Source organism: Strongyloides ratti (assembly GCF_001040885.1).
Source record: "Strongyloides ratti genome assembly S_ratti_ED321, chromosome : 2".
Classification (NCBI taxonomy): domain Eukaryota; kingdom Metazoa; phylum Nematoda; class Chromadorea; order Rhabditida; family Strongyloididae; genus Strongyloides; species Strongyloides ratti.
The window spans coordinates 10,972,995-10,987,114 of record NC_037308.1 but is presented as its reverse complement, the minus strand read 5'-3'; the positions used below and the strand labels follow the sequence as shown (position 1 = coordinate 10,987,114).

The window sequence follows — 14,120 nt, the reverse complement described above, 5'->3', positions numbered from 1 at the left end:
AAATAGTATATTATTGAAATAATTTAAAATACACTTGTATTGTGTTGATATAACTTAATGATTAAATAAATTTGAAATAATATTAAAAATTAAATATAATGTTTTGTTTGTTGACAAAAAAAAACTTTTCATTTTTAATATAAATTACTATAAATAAAGTATGTATTCATTTTACATTTTTTTTTTACTATTATGTAATATTTATTGTTAACAGATTAATATAAATTATTAAAAAAAATTTTAATTATTAAAATATTTATTAAATTTTTAAATTATGACTCAAGATTGTTGATAAAAAAAAATTACTATTGATTTTCATTCTTAACTTTTCATAATCATTTTCTAAATTATTAAATTCATTTATTCTTTCATTCCTATTTCTTTTAATCATATCATTGATTTTTTTAATCGTATTATTTTGTTTTTTTAATATTTCATTATATATATGTATTTTGTCTTTTTCTAGTGCTTCCATTAGTTTATCTAATTTAATCATTATTAATTGTCCAATATCATAGAATGAGGGACGGTCTAAAATATTATAAGAATGACAGGCTTCAAATATTTTAACTAAAAATTGTGGTGTATTACTATTCATTTTTAAAATCTGTTTTCCTAATCTTTGATCCTCCAAAATATTTTCCCTATTTCTTCCTAATGTTGGTGATTCTAAATTTAACATTTCCCATAAAAGAACAGAAAAACTATAAACATCAGATTTGGTAGTACAAATTTTTTGATGTGCCTCTGGAGCCATATATGGTATTGTTCCCTTTATATGACTACATCTATCATCATTTACTTTACTTAATCCAAAATCAGCTATTTTTAAAGTTACATTACCAATAAAAGAACAACCATCTTTACATTCATTACATGACATTGTATATAATAATGAAAATTCAGCACTCCTTTTATCACAAATTTTTTCTTTTATTAAAATATTTTGTGGTTTAAGATCTCTATGAATATATATATTTCTACATTCTTTTGAATCATTATGAAGATATGACATTCCATTACATATTTGTTGAAGATATTTTAAACATATTAATAAATCTTTTATTCTCCATTTATGTATTAAATCAGCCAATGTACCACCCTGACAATACTCTAAAACTATTCCAATTTCTTTAATATCCAATGAAATACCAATTAATTTAATAATATTTATATGATTAACTGATTTTAATATTTTTATTTCATGTTCTAAACTTGTTATAATTTTCCTACCAAAATAGTGTTCAGGAACCGCTCTTTTAAAAGCAACAATATTATTTTTATAATATGCTTTATATACAAAAGAAAAAGCACCCTTTCCTATAATATCTTTTTTTTTATCAAAATATAAATCTTTTTTTTTAATATAATTATAATTAATATTTTCATAATCAATATTATAGGTAAAAATATTCATATCTAAAAAAAATAAAACAAATAATTTTTATTTTCTAGTTTATTATATTACTAAAATTTAATATATATCTGTTAGATATTAACTTTAAATTCATAAGTATATAAAAAAAATTTTTTTTTATTAAAAATAAATTAAATAGAGATAGACTATCTGTATATATATATATATACCAATGAAACAACTAAAATTTTCTAATATATCATATTTATAAACTTTTTATATAAATAATATAAATAAGAAATTTGTTTGTATTTGTGAAATGAGGTAAAAAGTAAGATACAAAATAATATTATTATAAAATTTAATTAAATAAACTTTGTTGATTTTTATAAATAAATAATATTATTAAGTAAAAAAAAAAATTAAATACAGTAGTAAATATTTTTAATAATTTTTATATATGTATAATATATTTTTATTTTATTTCTGTCCTTTTCATATCATTTATCAAAATTATCATTATTTATTATTATGATAATAAAAACATATTTAAAAAAAAACAATAATTTTAAAAAAAATAAATTCTAGAAAAAATATTTATTAATTGATATATGATAATAATATTATAAATTTTTTTTTATCTAAATAAAAAAAAACGAGAAATTTAATCATTATTGTATGGAATATTTTATTCTAAGAAATACTTTATAAAATTATTTCCTACTTCTATTAATAACATAAAAGATTTTTAAATAAAATATTATTTATCTTTATAAATATATTATAATTTTACAATGCTGTTTTTATATTTATTTTTGAAACTTTTTATTTACCTTATTCGTGATAGATTTTTTTGTTACTATGGAAATTTAAATATTCATTATATCTTTTAATATTTTAGTTTACTTTTTTATTAAAACTTTTATATGTAAATAAATAAATAGGTATTTATTATCTAAAAACAATTTTTAATAATAGATAAATTTATTTTTTTTTGTATTACAAATTATTATTGAATTTACAAGCCCCAACAAGAAATAATAGTAATGGAAAAAAAAATTTTTTTTTAATGATAAAAATTACTATTAATGATATTATTTTTTTTTATTAAATAATATTAAAATTTTTATTAAACATGAGATATTCGTATTCCATCATTACTTTTAACTTGCCTACTTCTAATTGGTAGTTTATTAGGAATTTGTGGTACTTTAAAATTTATTTCATTATAAGAATCATTTTCAATAAAAGTTTCTCCTTTGCAAGTATTATTATGAATACTGTATATATTATTATTTTCAATGTTATCTTTTTTAATTTTTGATGTTAATGTTAGAGTATTTGTGCGATGTGATGGTACTTCTGGTGGTTCATTATCTAAACTTAATGTTGTTAAATGATCTAAAGAAGTTGTTCTTGTGGGAATTTGTTCAATTAAACTACCAATTGGTGATGGAGAATGACTTTTGTGAGTATGATGATGATGTATTTTTAATGAATTAGGTATAAAAGGTTTTTGTGATTCTCCATTAAATTTCTTTATTATACTTGAAACATTTTCTCCAACTTCTATTGGATTATTATTTGATTCTGATGATGAGGTATTTTCAACTAGTGATTTATATCCTTGATTAGCTAAAAAAGAAATACAAATTTACAATTTATAACAAAAGTAAACTTTTATAAAATTTTAAAATTTTATAACATTTATATTTCAACCTTTTTCTATATAATAAAAATCAATGTTATAATTGTATAGACTTTTTTTTCATATGAATCATCAGAAAAGAATGATTTATCATTAAAATATTTATTGATATATAGATAACAGAGAAAAAGAAGATTACATAATTTGTTTTTTTTAACTTTTCATCATTTTTATACTTCGATTATTTTAAAATAATCCTTTATCAATGTTTATAATTATTTTATTGATGATAATCATCCCCTATATAAATTAGAATACTCTATATTATATTTAATTTTTTCTAGATTATAATTCATTTTTTTTAAAATAAATCTTTTGCATTTAAAATTATTTTTTTAATAAAAAAAAATATTTAAACTTACCTAAAATATAACCTTTTTCATAATCTCTATCTTCAGTATCATTTTTTCTATTTTCAATTGTTGGTGTAGTTTCAGCACTAACATAATCATGGTTCCTAAAAACATTATGCATTACTTTATTATCTTTAACTTTATCCGATTCTTTTTTTATTTTTTGTCTTTGATAATAAATTGAATTAATTTGTGTATAGGTATAAGGTTCAAGATCATTTTTATCTAAATATTTATTTGAATCATATTCCCATTGTCCTGATTCTAGAGATTCATTAACATAATTATTGATACCTGAATTTGTTGAAGAAGATGATGCATTTCGACTATGATTTTTTCCATATACCTGAATATATGAATTACCTATTGACATTGTTGTATGACTTCTTTTATTATATTTATTAGTTTTTATTATTCCATTATCATCATACAAAATTTGTGATTCTTTTCCATCATCATTTATATTTAAAGATGATGAATCATAAAATTTAGATGTTTCTTTATTTTTATATCCCTTATTAGATATAATAAAATTTTTGAATTTATTAAATATAGGAACTTTATGTTTTTTTGGTTTATTAACATTATTACTATTTCTACTACTATTTCTTGATGTAGAAGCTTCTGATAATGAACGTTTATTTACAGTGAAATCATTTGTTATTGTTAATTTATCAATATCATCACTATCTCCAAAAATACTTGGTTCTGAGGAACTATTTATAGTTGAGGTTGAACTTCCAATAACTCTGGCATGATTTATAACTTCAACTACTAAAAAAAAAAAATTTTGTTATTATATTAGAAATAAAATAAGTTAATACAATTAATTATACAAAAAAAAGGGAATAGTGTTAATATACATATAAATTAGGTAATAACATAAATATTAACATACATTCATCTTCAATGATTTCAATACAATCAGTATCGTAGACATATGTCTCACCTTTTTCACAACCATTACTATAAACATCTTTTATAGAATTAGAAGGTGAAATTTTTACATTTCTAATGGCACTTTTTCTTTGTAGATCAACAGTATTATCATTAGTTAAAATATTACTAGAATCTTTATTAGAATCATTACTGAAAGAATCATTATTATTATCTAATGATGGTCTATTTGGTTTGAGATTTTTAGTTGGAAAGATATGATCTTTATTTCTTTCTATAAAATCATTTCTTGGAATTAAATTAGACATTGTATTTGATGAGTTCCATGAACAATGTAAACGAACATCTTCAGGTAAACCTATCATATCTTTTGTTATGTCACTTCTTTTACGAAGTTCTGGCTTAGTATTCATTAAACGTTCAATAGATGGTCTTAATTCTTTTATTACTGTTTCAAGATCACGTTTCTCCTCTTTTACTCGTTGGCGTAATTTTTCAAGAATACAATTTAATTGGCAGGTACTTTCATTTACTTCTTTACAATCAGGTATTGTTAAATTTTCTTTTCTTTCTTTTATAACTATATCTTGATATTTTAATAATGATTCTGATATTTCTTGAAATGATGGTCTATGCATAGGATCATCTTTATCATTACATAAATTAAATAATTCTTTATATAAATCTCTACAATCTTCCTCAAAATCTAGATGAAATTCATTTTTACCAATTTCAAAAAATATATTATCTTTATTCCATCCAGTTCCAGGAATTTTTTTATGTACCATTTCCCACATAATAACTGAGAATGAATAAACATCAGATTGTCTTAAACATATTCCTCTTATTACTTCTGGAGCTGTATATGGAAGTGTACCTTGTATAGAAAAATGTTTTTCTTGATAATTTTTTAATTGACTTCTCAATTTACTTAAACCAAAATCAGCAATTTTTAATGTTACATTACCAACATAAGTATTTTTACATTTTTTACATTTAACAATATTACCATCAAAAAGTGAAGGACCCTCATGTTCACATATAGATTCTTTAATAAGAATATTTTGTGGTTTTAAATCTCTATGTATAACATTATACCCTTCATTACCAATAAGGAGATCTCGACATTTACTATCATTATGTAAATATGACATACCATCAGAAATTTGTTTTAAATATAATATATAACATAATTCATCATTAACTTTTTTTTTATGTATAATATCACTTAATGTTCCTCCAGCACAATATTCAATAACAAGACCCATATGTTTAATTGTCCTACATTCACCAATTAATTTAATAATATTTCGATTTTTTAACATACTTAATATACTTAATTCTTCCTCTAATTCTTTTGGCATTTTATTTGGATTAGACATTTTATTAATACTTGTCTTAAAAGCAACATATTCATTTTTATATTTTGCCTTATAAACAGTACCATATGCTCCAGAACCTATTCTTGATGTTAATTCATTATACTCTAATTCATGATGTGGTATAATATTTTTTTCTCTTACAGCTTCAACAAGATATGCCTCTGGTATAAGAACAGATTTACCATTAACTTCTGCCTCTATAAGACCATCATCTCTTTTTTCTGTTTTAACAACTTTTATTGTTGATCCTCTCTTCAAATCCATATCTTTTTTTTTAGATTCAACTTTACATTCACAAATAACCATATATATATTTCCATGATCATTTTCATTTTTTTCTCTTTTCCTAAATACAACTTTATTTTCTATATCAAAATTTTCATCATTATTTGAAGATATCTTGTCAATTGATGTTAAAGAATTTAATGAAGAAGAACAAGTTACATTCAGTTCTGTTACCATTATTTCATCAAATATCTTTTATTATTTTCCTAAAAATAGAATACAATTTCTTTTTTAAATCTTTTATATTTTATTATTATCAAGTTAATAGCTATTAAAACTATAATTTATAAATTTAAAATAATAAATAAATAATATAATCAAAAAAAAAGAAGTAATTAATTTGACAATTAAATAATTATTAATTTCTGATAAGTATATATAATTTTTTTTAATTCATTTCTATAATACAAAAAAAGTGATATAAATGATGCAATATTTCTCTTATCATTAATCGATTAGATTGGTATAGGTGAAGATATAAATGTTGAAATAGAAAAATTTTAAAGAAGAATAGTATGTATTTTAGTAATAAAATTTGTTTGTAGTAATACAAAAAAATATAAATGATAAAGAAAGATGATATAGAAATAAAAATTTTATATTGTTAAAAGTTGATTTTTTTTTTATTTAATGTTTATATATAAAAAAAATATGACATATTTTTGATATTAAAAAATTACAATTATATTATAGAAGGTGAGAACGCTTGTATGGAGAAAATATGATATGGTACAAAAATATTTGTGTAAATGAAAATTTTCTCTCTATCTTTTTTTATTTATTAATGTACAAATATCAACTCGTTTTAATGTGTACAAATTTGTAAAAAAAAAAAGATTTATTAGATAATATAATAAAGAAAAGTATTATTATTATTATTATTATAATATTTTAATTTAAAAAAAAATATTATAATTAAAGTCAATTTTTATATAAATATTCATTATGATCAGTATAAAATTTATAATAATAATAAAATCTTTTTTTTTTTTTAGTATTTTATATTATTTATTATATACTATATACAAGGTGAATTCCATACATATTAGTGTATAATATATAAAATTGATAAATTCAAAATAATATATAAATAATTTATTATGTTAATCATGAACGGCCAAATATTTTAAGGAAGATAAGTAGAAATATTTTAAAATAAGTGAAATAATATATTAATTGTCATTGTATAAAATATGAGAAGAGACTTTTGTTTTAATATATAATATACAAAACGGGATTATTTTTAAAAATGTTTTATAGGAAATTAAATAAAATGTTATGTATGTAAATATTACTATAATATTTATATGTAAATAAAATTTCCAAAATTATTTTAATGTTACATAAAACTTATCATGCTACTATTGTTATCATATAGCAAATAATGTCAAAAAATTATATTATTTATATTTGGTAAATTTTTATAATCAAAAAAAAAATAATGTTTTAATGAGAAAAAGTTAGGTGCCAATAAATAATTGTTTCACATATCATAGTAGTTTATTTTATATATCATGAAAAATTTTTATAGTAATATTATATTATTTATTTTTGATAACCATTTATTTGTTTGTTTGATCATTTTTATATTTTATTTAAAAAAATATTTTAAAGTACAAGACATTATATTTAATAAAATAAATTAGGTCAATAAAAGTTAAAAATAAAACTAAGAATAATCATATTTTTTTATTTTATTAAAAATTTAAAATAAAAAAAAAATATTATCCTAAAATGTATATCTTATGACATAAACAATTGATAATATAGATCTTGACAATAAAATACAAAATAACTAAATAATTTTAAAAATTTTATTTATTTATTTAAAATAATTGTTTTCTTATCATTCATGTGATAAGATTGAATCTTTGAAAAGAATATTATGTGACAAAATAATTAAGTGTAAGACAATATCAAGATAAATATTGTTTTCAATAATACTCAATTAAAAAGTTTGAAGTGGGCGTAGGTGTATTAATAAAAAGTTAAATATACAAACAATATTAAAGAAAAATTTAAATTTTATGTTATCATAAAGTAAATTTTATCATTTTTTTTAGATTAAAAAATTATTACAAAAAAATATATTTAAATAATATAGATGATGAGGAAAAATTTGTTTGAAATAATATATATTTTTATAAATAAAAATATTAATCAACCAATGTAACCTTTTATTATAATTTTTAAAAAAAAATAATGTATGATATTTTATTTTCGAATGTTTTTAAAAGATTAAAGGTTTAATAACAAAATATTAAAAATAATCAGTGAAGAATAATCTTTTAATTATTTTAAATTTATGTATATATTTTTAAAATTTAACATCTTATATCACAATTAATATATATATATATATATGAGAGATAAATAATTTTAATGTAATTATTATAAAAGGAAAGGATATAAATAAAGTCAATAGAAGAGATCAAAAATGGTACATTTTAGGAAAGATCATATCGTTTAAAAGTTTAAAGATAGAGTAAAATAAATAAATCACATTGATATATTTTGATTTAACTTCAAACTATAATATAAATAAAAAGATTGACTATTTTAAATAATTTATTGTACCACACATGAATAAGTTATTAAATAAATTTAGAATATAAATTTTATTTAACTAATTTTTTAATTGAAATTTATAAAGAAATATTAGGTTATGTATACATAATATAAAATTATTATATATATATAATATTGTAGAAATAAAGAGGAAAAATTTTTATTTTAAATAAAAATAATAATCAAGTTATTTCTCTTTTAATATATTTAGATATATATACTTAAATAAATGCTTTCAAAAATTTTTAAGTATTTATATTTGGAATGTTGTTATTTATAAATAGTTTATAAATATTATTAATCAAAAATATAATTTTTTTATTGTTATAAGAAATTAAATAAGACTGTAAAATTAATTCTTTTTTTTTAAATAATATTTACTTTTACTTGATTTTATTTATATTAAATGTAAAAATAAATGTAAAAATAAATATATATATATATATACTCCTTCAGGTATAAAAGTTTAAAACTTAAATGAATCATACTATTTATATGTTTAAAAAAGATAACATTTTAACAAAATATAGTAAAAATATAATTGTATATTATTGTTGGACTCTGACCTAAGTTTATTCCACCTAGTTTAGCTCAGATAATAAATTTTATCATTTAAAAATTTATTTAATTTATTATCACAATAATAATATAATTATTATGATTAAGGCATATGTTACCTAAAATATTATAAAATTTATATTACAATATGTTTTATAAACTATTGATAATCATTTTTTTATTAATATTTTTTTAAAACTATTTTAAATGATAATAATAATAGATGCCTAATTTGATCTTACATTATATATAACTTCTCAAACATATATATAATTCTAGTATTACAAAAATAATATCTAAAATAACATATTAATAAAATAATAACTTTTAATTACAACTTCATGTTTTTACATAAATCTTAAGTCACTAATATAAATTTGAATCTAAAAAATTTTAACTATAAACAAAAAAGTTTTCCCTAATATAGATACCTATATTCGAATATAACATTTTTTGTCCTTCAAAAAAGTTAAGCTTTTATAAAAATAACATTTTTAAAGACATTGTTCTTTTAAAAAATATTTAAAATGATATCACTAAAATATTATTTACATCTTTTTTAAAGTTTATAAAAGAAAAAATGTATTCTTTTGTTGCATCTTAATTAAGTTAATGAATAAGAAAATTATATAAAGAATATTGATATATGCAACAATAAAAAAAAATTTAGATAAAAAAAGTAGAAGTATATTTATTAAAAAGTGGATGTTTTATTTATATATCAATATCACACTCTTTTTTTTTTATTAAGAATAATTAATAGTGTATTTAAATTTATCTAACATTTTAAAATGATTATCACAAAATTTATATGTTATTATCTTATTGAAATTTGTGTAATAATGAAATTTTAAGAAAAAAAATTATTAAAATCTAGTGTAATTATATATTTACATTTTTAATGATGTACTAATGATATCATGAATATATAAAATTATACTTTTTTTTTATTTTATTAAAAATTATATCACATTTTATTGTTTTGTTATCATAAAAAAATGATAATATACTTTTAATTAATAAAAAAAAAATTTTTAATATATAAAGAATTATTAATTTACACAATAAGTATAAAGTTTAATAGTATGAGTATATAAGTAGAGTAAAAAAATGAAATAAAGAAAATAACAATGTGAAATTATAAAAATTAAATGCTTAGTCTTTTCTATAGATGTGTGTTGATATTGCATAAAGTCATTTGATCAAAATACGAGAAAATTTAAAGAAAGAGAAATGTTTATTTATTAATATTTATTTGAAGTGAAATATATGTATTTAAAGTGTAAGATTCTTTTACCAAAATACTTTTTTTTTTCTTCTATCTATATATTTTATATTAAAAGAAGTATAATTAAATTTTAACAAGATTCATGTGAATTTCATAATAATAATATCTTTTTTTTTTAATACCTCAAAATGTTTTATTTAAAAGTCAATTATTCATAGATAAGAAAATTTCTTCCTATTATCAAAGAAATAAGAAATACTTTTAAATAATTGATTTTTTTTTATTTATTGTACACATATACAGAGCAAATGAAAAGTTTTATTCTAGTTTTTCTCTCTCTCTATGTGCATAACATGATTAGTATATTGTAAAAATGACAAACATTTCAACTATAAAACTCCACGTTCTTTCTTGGCAAGAATATTGTTATAAAACTTTTATTTATCAACAAATTCTTTTAAAATATCTAATATTTAAAAAAAAATAAAAATAAAGAATAAAAATATTTTTTAGTACTTATTTTAACCACTTACAATTCTAAGAATCCTGAAAAAATGATGGAATTTATGCTTTTATTTTCCCGTCAAAGTAAACTTAGATTACAAAAATGGTATAAACCATATCCTGAAAAGGTAATGATAATATTTTCATTTTATAATATATAAATTGATTATAGGAGAAAAAAAAAATAACAAGAGAATTGATAGCTCAAATATTGGCACGTAAACCTAAAATGTGTGCTTTTCTTGAATATAAACATTTAAAAATTGTTTATAAAAGGTAATGATATATAAATAAATTAATTAAATATTAAAGTACATTTTTTTTATAGATATGCTTCTCTTTATTTTTGTTGTGGTATTGAGCAAACTGACAATGAGTTAATGTGTCTAGAAATAATACATCGTTATGTAGAACTTTTAGATAAATATTTTGGTTCTGTATGTGAACTTGATATCATTTTTAATTTTGAGAAGGCTTATTTTATGTTGGATGAGTTTATATTGGCAGGAGAGGTTCAGGAGACTAGTAAGAAACAAGTATTACAAAGTATTAATAGTCAAGACATGATTCAAGAAGAAGAAACTCCACAAGGAATTTTTGAAGAAAATGGCCTTGGTTAAATATACAAACTATATATTAATATTTACAAAAAAAAATTTAATATTATTTTTACATTTTTCTTTCAATATATGAATAACTAATTTTAAAATTAAAGTAAAATATAAATATTTCTAATTTAACATTATCATATAGTTGGATGATTTTTTCTAAAAATACACAACTTTAACATAAAAAATAACAATAATTACATACTTTTTAAATAATTTTAAAAATTATATCACACAAAAAAAGACATTTTGACATAGATTAAAATGATTGGAAGTTATTAAAAAAAAGAAAACTTTTTAAAGTTGATTATTTTAAAGTGTTATCAAATGATTACCATTAGATAATGTACCAAACCAATAATTAAAAACACTAAGCGTTATTTTAACCTATAAATTGTAATCATTCTTAATCATTATACGTAAAGACTTGTTATATAAATAGTTTAGACATTTATAATTGCATTTTTCTCTTTTTATTAATATTTGTAGGATGATTTTATTTTACTCATATTTTAATTTTTTTAAAAATTACTATTATTTTATGTTTAAAAAATTTTTATGTAGTTTATAACATTTTTAAAAAAACTATTTAAAAGTTTGATAATCAATAAATCATTAAAATAAAAAGATATTTAAAAACACTTTGTACTTTTAAAAAAATTTTTCCACAAAAATAAATATACCTTTTTTAAAAAGTTTTCATCATTATTTTTTGTCATCCTATATATAAAATATAATAACCTTCTATACTATAAAATATTTAATATCTTGTCTTTCATTTTTATTATTCTACAAAAATAAAAAAAAAATATTTAAAAAGTGACATTGAAAAACCAATGTCCTAGTTTATAAAATTGTGATATATGTCTGTAATAAGATTGAAAATTTTTCCATCTAATTATTTTTCATTTTTATTTAATTTTAATATTTTTAATTTCTTTATTTTAATGTTGTTGATAGTTAAAATACTTTTGATATATGTTTATTTAAAAATATTATATTTATAATTTATTGATGGTTAATTAAATTTACAGTTGTTGTAATTTAAATTTGATCATAAATTATATTTTCTTATTATATGATTGACTACTTTTATATAAAAAAGTAAATATTTTATTATTATTTTATTTTAATATTAATTGTTTATTTTAAAGTGACTATTGTATCTAAATTTTTAAAAATAATAATTTTTATATCAAAATATTTATTTATACATATAGTTTTTTTTTAAGTGTATATATTATTTTATTATTATTGTTATTAAATTAAAAAAAAAATGCACTAGACATAGATAATTTTTTAGAAAGTTTTCTTATTAACAGCAATATATTTTCTTTTATTGTAAGAAAAATTTTTCTATATAAATAAAATAATTTTATTAATTTTTTTAAAAATTAGATTTATTTTTAATCATAAAATTTACTTACCATTATTTTAATTTTCTTATCTAATTTCTATCTATGTGTCTTATAGGTTATACCTTTATATAATTGTATATAAAGTTAAATTCTACTAGTGAATTATTGTATTTTTATTGTTATCAGTAACGTTTATCTACTATTCTTAATAAGAATATTTTGAATAGTGATTATCATTTATAACAAAAAATTTTTAAATTATATAATTATATATAATATATATTTTTTATTTTAGATATAAAATAAAATGGCTGGAGATAAAATTTATAAAAGAGAAGAAGTTAAAGAACATACAACAGCTTCATCATGTTGGATAATTATTAATAATCAAGTTTTAGATGTAACTAAATTTTTAGATGAGGTGATTATTTTTATATATATATGTATTAAATAAATGTTAATAAAAAATTTATTTTTTAGCATCCTGGTGGTTGTGAGGTTCTTTTAGAACATGCTGGTAATGATGCTACAGAGGCTTTTGAGGATGTTGGACATTCAACTGATGCACGACAAATGTTACCTGAATATATTCTTGGTGATGTTGTTGAGGAAGAAAAATGGGCCTATACTACATCTAAAAAAAGTACTGATAAAGATGGTAATACAGAAATAGTTACACAAGGACCAATTGAGACACTGATTTATCCTGCTATGCTTGTAATTATTGCTGCATTTGTCTATTACTTATTATTTAATTAATGGATATAAAATTTTACAGGTTATTTGAGATTATTTTATGATAAAAAAAATTTTTTTTTTGTTTTAAAAATGTTAATTTTTTCTTTCTTAATATATATATTTGACAAAAAAAAAAAAGATAACTATTTGCCATGGAAACAAAGAATAAAAGTAAATTATATATTATAATTACTTTTGATATGTCTAAAAGACTCATATAATCTATTATCTTGTTATAATGGTCCTATAAATTTTTAACTTCCTTTTATAATATAATATTATGTGTATATATATATTGATACACTTAAACATATGTAAAAGCATGATTTTAAGATATTGCTTATAATTATTATCCTCCTAACATGTTATAGTAAATGGATTTATAAATGGTTTATTGATGTTGTAACTATATATACATAAATATATATATACATGATTGTAAATATATTATTATGCATGAAAAACCACTCCTTTAAGTGTTTTGAGAAGTTTGAATAAAAGAAAAGTTAAAATATTTTTAACTTTTAAATATTATAAAAATATTTTAGATATTATTGTAAAAAAAAAACTACTATG

The 14,120-nt window shown here is 18.1% G+C and overlaps 4 protein-coding genes across 4 annotated transcripts; 2 read left to right on the top strand and 2 right to left on the bottom strand.

The window, feature by feature from the left end:
* Positions 1 to 259: 259 nt before the first annotated feature.
* SRAE_2000349600 (Slipper) lies at positions 260 to 1,417 on the bottom strand (the record flags this gene model as incomplete). The annotated part of the gene is made up of 1 exon (XM_024654694.1): positions 260 to 1,417. One exon carries the CDS (start codon positions 1,415 to 1,417, stop codon positions 260 to 262), a length of 1,158 nt encoding a protein of 385 aa, XP_024508041.1.
* Positions 1,418 to 2,486: 1,069 nt separating this feature from the next.
* SRAE_2000349500 (Slipper) lies at positions 2,487 to 6,159 on the bottom strand (the record flags this gene model as incomplete). Its single annotated transcript, XM_024654693.1, has 5 exons — positions 2,487 to 2,992; positions 3,428 to 4,192; positions 4,317 to 5,596; positions 5,643 to 5,661; positions 5,709 to 6,159. 5 exons carry the CDS (start codon positions 6,157 to 6,159, stop codon positions 2,487 to 2,489), a joined length of 3,021 nt encoding a protein of 1,006 aa, XP_024508040.1.
* A 4,731-nt stretch (positions 6,160 to 10,890) lies between these two features.
* On the top strand, positions 10,891 to 11,460 carry SRAE_2000349400 (AP-1sigma; the record flags this gene model as incomplete). The annotated part of the gene is made up of 4 exons (XM_024654692.1): positions 10,891 to 10,968; positions 11,013 to 11,116; positions 11,169 to 11,277; positions 11,314 to 11,460. The coding sequence occupies 4 exons, from the start codon at positions 10,891 to 10,893 to the stop codon at positions 11,458 to 11,460; spliced, it is 438 nt and encodes a 145-aa protein (XP_024508039.1).
* Positions 11,461 to 13,113: 1,653 nt separating this feature from the next.
* On the top strand, positions 13,114 to 13,565 carry SRAE_2000349300 (Cytochrome b5; the record flags this gene model as incomplete). The annotated part of the gene is made up of 2 exons (XM_024654691.1): positions 13,114 to 13,227; positions 13,287 to 13,565. 2 exons carry the CDS (start codon positions 13,114 to 13,116, stop codon positions 13,563 to 13,565), a joined length of 393 nt encoding a protein of 130 aa, XP_024508038.1.
* Between the last annotated feature and the right edge of the window lie 555 nt (positions 13,566 to 14,120).